This window comes from Zeus faber (genome assembly GCF_960531495.2).
Source record: "Zeus faber genome assembly, chromosome: 13".
Taxonomy (NCBI): Eukaryota; Metazoa; Chordata; class Actinopteri; order Zeiformes; family Zeidae; genus Zeus; species Zeus faber.
The window spans coordinates 8,668,600-8,675,796 of NC_137198.1; the positions used below are offsets into that span (position 1 = coordinate 8,668,600).

General features: G+C 46.8%; 1 protein-coding gene across 4 annotated transcripts in view; it reads left to right on the forward strand.

The window, feature by feature from the left end:
• Positions 1 to 516: 516 nt before the first annotated feature.
• Positions 517 to 7,197, forward strand: part of LOC307238646 (receptor expression-enhancing protein 5) — a 16,866-nt gene continuing 10,185 nt past the window's right edge. The window contains exons 1-7 of one of the 4 annotated variants that reach the window (XM_080011721.1): positions 517 to 623; positions 708 to 860; positions 3,662 to 3,755; positions 3,972 to 4,110; positions 4,539 to 4,707; positions 4,968 to 5,009; positions 5,724 to 6,124. In XM_080011721.1, the coding sequence (XP_079867847.1) occupies positions 743 to 860; positions 3,662 to 3,755; positions 3,972 to 4,110; positions 4,539 to 4,707; positions 4,968 to 5,005 (558 nt within the window). In that variant the 5' untranslated portion in view covers positions 517 to 623; positions 708 to 742 and the 3' untranslated portion in view covers positions 5,006 to 5,009; positions 5,724 to 6,124. The other 3 variants (XM_080011722.1, XM_080011719.1, XM_080011720.1) reach the window with 3 other exon arrangements.

A 7,197-nucleotide genomic window follows, 5' to 3' on the forward strand; every position in this document is an offset into this window, starting at 1 on the left:
ATAGATAGACAGATAGACAGGTGCAATGTCCCAGCGGCTCACATCAAAACAATAACAAGTTATAATCACAAACAATAGAATCAAGATGTGAAAATGTAAATTGGCAATATAGAGGGAAATAGTGAAACATATAATAAACCTCCCAGTTAACTGTGCACAATAAACTGCTGAGGGGCAATGGAAAATAAACCAGAATATTTTTAAGCGGTAAAACACAACATCTACAATAAAACAGCAGGTGGCCAGAGTGAAACGAGGAACGTGAGAACAGGCGGAAAAGCCCGTCCCCGTACCGTGCGGCTATTGACCAATCGGAATCGAGAGCGGCTGCACATTATCCTATACACACAAAAAAAAGGGGCCGTGCATTAAAAAAAAAACAAAAAAAACTGAGATACCGGGGCCACTTAATGATTATTTTTTTCCAAGCCCGTAGGCTGTTGCACACTATTCTCGAGTCGGTGACGTGGAGTCGGGGAACCCAAAACGCCTGCGTTAACAAATCTATGACGTGGACGACGTTCCAAGTTGGAAGCGCGTAGTTCCCACGGGACTCGAACGCAGCGACAGCCCCGAGTGAACGCGTGTTCCGCCGCCGGGGGCCCCCGCTTCGCCGAACCAGGGTGAGTGAACTGGCCCAAACTCACACGAACCGACGCCGCCACCCCGCGTCTGACTCCCCTATCTCCCCGCGCTCTCGTCCGCAGGCCCGAAAAGTTCGTCCAAAAAAAAAGGCTCCAAAATGCTGGCTCAGCTGAAGGACCGCTACGAGGCTTTCCTGACCGAGAAGAACGCGGTGACGGAGCTGCTGGCCGCCGCGGAGCGGAGCACCGGGGTCCAGAAGCGATACATCGCCTCAGGTACACGTGTGAAGCGGTGCAAACGCGTCCCGTAGTGGTGGGCCAAACAAGGCTGCCCGACTTTGACAACCCTCCGCCCGCGTTATGTCGCGTTCCAGCTCGCCGATGTCGCGTTTCACCGGCGGGCCGTGGCCAGCGTAGTGATTAAAGTGGTAATCCGTGGGATTCCTTCGCCTAAAAAAAAAAAAAAAAAAAAAAAAAAATCACGTGTTTTGTAACTTGGTTAAGCTGGCGGGGCTTTTTTTTTCTAAGGAAGAGCCATTCAATGTCTTTGCGGCACGACCGAGCTCCTAGGTGTGCTGTTTCCACTGGCGGCGGCGGGGTCTGTAAAGAACCAGCGGCGCTGGTTGCGGTGAGTGAAAAGCGAATGTTTACCAAGAAAATAACAGCGCCCCGGGGTGGGACTTGCGTTGCATTGTGATCCAGCCAACACGGACCATCTCATGGATTACCACTCTTAAGTGTCCTGGCGGTTCTGATGTCACGTTGCTTGGCTTTCATAAGCCACTTCATTTATCAGAGGTTTCTCATTTACATCGCAAATGAAGTCGGTGTCTTTAGCTGTTCACTCTTTCTGTGTGAAAATTATTACTGGCTGTTCAAGAGCTTCCTCCAATTTGCTAACTGCCAACAGCTGGTCTCCCCCGGGGAGTATTTTTAACACGTCCTGAAATACCCAGAGCAAGGAATGAGATGAAGAGGTATTCTGGGATGGCTGGTGTCTTTGGAGCTGCTCTTAGCGGGCGCCTCAGGACTCCGTTTTGCCTCTTTGGGGTCGGCCTGTGTTGCCGTGGATAAGCGGAGTAATCGTGCTAACAGGCCAGTTGTGATGTGCCCGAGAGACATTTATGACATTTACACAAGCCTCTGTTTTCAAGGCCGTGCCTACGGGAAACTCGCAGGATGTTTGGAGGGCGTGTGTGAAGTTCTTTGTGTCGGATCTGATTCCAAAAGGTGAACGTGCCGTTGCCGCCTACAATTTGTTTGAATTGGGGTCGCAGCATTCGGGGAAAGTGGGCACATTCTTCCAAGACCTGGACTTTTGCCACCACGGACCCTGCGGGGATCCGTGCCGCCGCCTGGCCGCGGTGTAAGATAAGCAGTTTCCGTCACTTATTATCCGAAGGCAGCGGGAGGCACTTTCCGAAGGCAGGGCCAAGACCTCGCCAGAAACAGGCCCACAAACATTTGTCCGTGGCCACTTTTTCTGTGTCGTCGCCGAATGTCGCCCGCAAATTTTCACGGGGATTGTTCATTGTCTCGCAGGTCTGGAGAGTGTGTTTCAATACAGGATCATCAGACGGCGTTGCCAAGCCTGTTGTTCGGCCCTGTAACCTCAAAGCTTCACGCCGCGTCTTGTGATTCCGATCTGGAGACGGTAATGTGCTGACCGGCGGCTGCACTTTTCAGGCAGCGAGGCCACGCCTACGCAGCTATTATCTGCTGACATTCTAACAGCATGTTTTTTTTTCTTCTCAATCCACTCCACTCTCATCAGTTATTTTGGATCTTTGCTGACATTAACGTTGAACTAAACGGGAAGAATTGCAGAATAAGTCAGACTGCGCGAGCACCGCGTGTCGATTACGCACATTTGAGTATTTTTCGAGCTCATAGAGCTTGTGCGCAATCACCGGGTGTCATGACATTTCACTGCATATATGTACGACCGTATGTGACAAATGATCTCTTGAACTTGAACTTGACATGCTCACACACACGACGCCTTGCTGATAACGAGCCCCTTTTTTAAAATGTAGTTGATATGTTTTATGGTTGTCGTCATAAAGGCTGCGACGTGTTCCTCCAACCTGCCAACCGAGAGCCTCCGGCTGTAATTTTCCTATTTGAAGTCAGACTCTGCGGGGTGTTGTAGGAAGATATTTGGTGATATATCCGGAAGTGGAAGTACACCCTGGAACAAACAGTCCCGTCAGAAAAGTCAAATTGAGTTATTTGGAATAGACATGGTCGGAAGTTTTTGTTCCTCACAAAAGAGTGAAATGAATTGGAGTGGAGAACACTGAAGGAACACTGAAGGAAATAATTCATTGTGTAACATTCCTTTTGTTAACGTGTCGAGATTCAAAGTTTTATTTGACGGAGTATAACATCCATAGCGTCCCCTGGTCTGCTGTCAAGTTGTTGTCGTTTTGAACCAGCTCCACCAGGTCCTCGGTCAGCTCCAAGACATTTGAATATGCACTGTGAAAGCCACGGCAGTGGTTATGACTGTGTTTAAAGTTGACTTTTAGCAGACGGCGCAGCGGGGTTTGTCCTCTGAGCCCTTTGAATGATTAACCTCGATAAAGGGCGCTATAAAACAAACTTTCCCGGAACAGTCACCATCGCTACGTTCAGGCTGTTTACATGTTGGTATGACATCCTGCAAAGCTGGCGTCAAATTTGCAAATATTTGCATATGCATTCGGCCTGGGATCTTCTCACAGACCTGAACGGTGCGTTTCACACGCCCACGCTACCCCGAGCTTCCCCGCCCGGTGTAGGGATTAAGCCACATGCACCTTTATTTGTTTATTTTTTAGTTTAATACGTCAAATAAAGGCGTGCCCGGGCCCATCCCTCGCTCCTTAATGAGGTCGCGGGGTCCGTGTGGTCGTTGCTTACGGCGCGGTTCGAATGAGGGCGCGGCGGTCTCCTTAAGTGGGATTTGAATATCCTGTTTTTCCTCAGCCCCGACATCCTGCTCTTCGACAAACACTGGCGCTGCTCCTCCGGCGGCTCGGCTGCCTATCCCTCCCGTTTAACGTACACGCTCTTTTCCTTCTTTCTCCCTCTAGGTATTATACTCTTCATTGGACTCTATCTTCTGTTTGGTTATGGAGCCTCGCTCCTCTGCAACCTGATCGGCTTTGTCTATCCGGCCTATTTCTCGTACGTATTAACTCCTACGATTCTCTTCATCACTGCGTTTAAACCTTTGTTCACACGACGATTGACGTATCTGCACGGCAGCTTCTGCATTAACGAACGTTAAGTTGGCCGGAAAAGGGATTTTGGGTCCGTTTGCGCGCACCCAGTTGCGTAATCTTATCAATGTGAACCTTGGGCCTTGTGAACCCGAGTGAGCATGGGCCGTCGTCATTGCAGGATCAAGGCCATCGAGAGCAGCAAGAAGGACGACGACACGCAGTGGCTCACCTACTGGGTGGTCTACGGGGTCTTCAGCATCGCAGAGTCCTTCTCTGACATCTTCCTCTCCTGGTGTCCTTTCTACTATGCTGGCAAGGTAGCCGGACGAGGGGGCAAACCCAACTTCCTCGAAAACAGTTTGAGATGTTCTTTTACGTTGTTTAATCCAGCGAGGTCCCGCCTGGCCCCCTCTCCTAATTGCCTTCACCGAGAGGCTATTTGACACTCATTTCAGAGCAAACCATCCCACGATACCAAAATAAATCAAGACTACAAAAGTTTCATCAGCGTTAAATGTATTATGTAGCACTATAAGAAAAATAGCATTATGCTCTGATCCGAGAGTGCTAGTAATAAATGAGAAAAGCCACTGATTGATGTCCATCAGTATTTTGTCTCGTGCTAATGTTGTTATCATAAACGTACGCTGTATTTGGGTGCATTGTCCAAATTTGCTTGGACAGTGTATTAAAATGGTGCCACATTCGTTTGGCCTCAAAATGCCGTTGTCCCTTGTCTTCTCAGTGTGTCTTCCTGCTCTGGTGTATGGCTCCGGTGTCATGGAACGGTTCTTCCATTTTGTACCAGCGCCTGGTCCGACCTTTCTTCCTGAAGCACCAGTCCGCCATGGACAGTATGGTCAGTGACCTCAGCAGCAAGGCCAAGAGCATGGCAGAGACCGTCACCAAAGAGGGTAAAAACAAACAAAAAAGAACTTACACTTACCATAACAGAACACACCCAATTTAGGGCCTATAGAATAACCAGATTGGATTACCAATGGGCACCTGAGCTTTTTCGGATCTACTGATCCTTTTACGGATCGTTAAAATCTAGTGAGAGTCCTATTTGTAACCCCAGCTCTGAGCCTTTCTTTTTTTAGGTTTTTAGTTTTTGTTTTTTTCTGGCTGTGAAGTGACTGCATTCTCTTGTTTTTATTCCCCCCTGCGTCAGCTGCCAACCTGGCCCTCAACCACGAGAAGAACCAGTGAGAAGGTGTGTGTGTGTGTGTGTGTGTGTGTGTGTGTGTGTGTGTGTGTGTGTGTGTGTGTGTGTGTGTGTGTGTGTGTGTGTGTGTGTGTGTGTGTGTGTGTGTGTGTGTGTGTGTGTGTGTGTGTGTGTCCGTGTGTCCCCCGGTCCTTGTGGTGGGGGGAGAAAAAAAACAAAACGAAATCTCAACGCCACTGAAGCCAAAGAAACTGATTTTTCGTCGCTACTCTCTCAAGACAGTCGCTGTGGGGGTCATCTTTGGGGTCTTTTTATTTCAACGACTTTCAACTGAGCCATGTTGTCTTTCATCTGATTAGTTCACTCCCCTTTTTGATGTATAAAAAATATATATTTATGTATCTGCACTTTTCCGCAATGTTGGCCACTGAGGTGGCGGTGAAGGAATTGGATATTATTCATGTTGCATTTACGTAATTTTTTGCAGTAAACGGCTGTGACACCGGTTGCCTTAAAACACGTCCGTGACTCTCTTTTTATAATCATGTGAAACGCGACCACACCTTTTGCTCTTATAACTCCCAATTCTCTCAAGGGGTGTGTGTGTGTGTGTGTGTGTGTGTGTGTGTGTGTGTGTGTGTGTGTGTGTGTGTGTGTGTGTGTGTGTGTGTGTGTGTGTCGTGGCATTCATTTCCTTGTAATACAGGAAGTTTCTGACTTCTGTTTTGTCCCATCTTCATTTTTCTTCTCATAATTATTAAGGAATAAAACTGGAATCTGAATGAATTCACTCATCTGGTCTCAGATTGGTTGGTGCCACTGGAGTCCCATCAGGCCGAGCTATGTCATTTCTCGCAGAAATGTGCGTTGGTTAAAATATTCAGAATCTGTGCATAATGATTCATTTTTAATTATCGCTCATAGAGTAAGTCGGTGAGGTTGTACTTCTATGCCCTGTGATTATCTACATATTAATGTATTATCAAAATATTTTAGTTTAGTTCCATAATCAAACATCGCTTCTAAGTTAACACCATACATTTTGATGACCCGGTCATTAATTTTAATCATTATGTCGTACGTCAAAATAAGTCAAAACAAATAACGTTCCGACGGTACGTTTCTGTGTATTCAAAACAGTGAACATCCATGTTTGAAATAAAACAGAATATAACTTCATTCATAATGTATCCAAGTTTTTCATTGTTTTTTTTTTTTTTGTTTTTTTTACCACAGTGTATCACCAGTAAGGACTGAGTCGGGTAAATCTTTTTTGCGGCATTAACAATTTGTCAAATCCCACATCTCAATCGCACAGTTATACTTTTGACCTGTCTCTGCTTTGGAGTACATTCCCTGGTATTCAGAGGGCCTAACCACCCATGCTGTAAATTGTGTTTGGCCCCATGTTCACGCTTGAGGGCCTCCGAATGGGAATCCTTTTTGTATCCGTGCACTGGATGTAATGCATGGGAAAATGGTGGATGAGGAGAAATGACCACACGCCGCCACAGGGAGAGGGGAGGCACCCATCTGGAAACAGCCGCTGTGGAGATCTGTCTGCTGGGCCTTTTGTTTTGTGTCCCCTCGGCTGATGATGGCGGATGGAGCTCAAATTTGATTATTGATTTAACTGGAATGGGGCATATTCCAGTGTCTGTGTCTGTGTTATGCACATTCTTGTTCCAAGGCTCTGCTTTGAGTTCAGTGCCTGTGATGGCCACAGACAGCAGCTGGAGAGAGATGCTCGGGGGGAAATGACAGAGTCCCCCCCCCCCCCAAAGGCAAGCATACAGTTGCAGGAATGCAGATTCGGATAGATCTCTCAATGCAGGAGGCTTTTAAGTGGCAATCCATAAAACCTGTCCGTGAAACAAGTCTTGTGTTGTGTGCATTACACTACAAGTCCCAGAATTATCCTCAAAACTGCAATGTTTTTGGGTTTTTTCGACATCCGGGTTTACCCTCGTTTCGTTTCTATAAAATTTGCCTTCTTCTGATCGTTTGTTTTGTTTTTCTTGGTCACTTGATAGTGGGGATATTTTTTCATCCAAAGGTGCTGTACTCAGTTTACTGACCACAACAAACTACGCTGCTTCATCGAATGAAATTATTATATAAATTATTCAATTATATATTCGATACTTATCAAATCAAACCTGTCCGATCTTGGCATTCTTGCTGGGAAAGGCGGACCCTGCCACCAATAATGAGAAAAACATACAGAGGAGCAAAT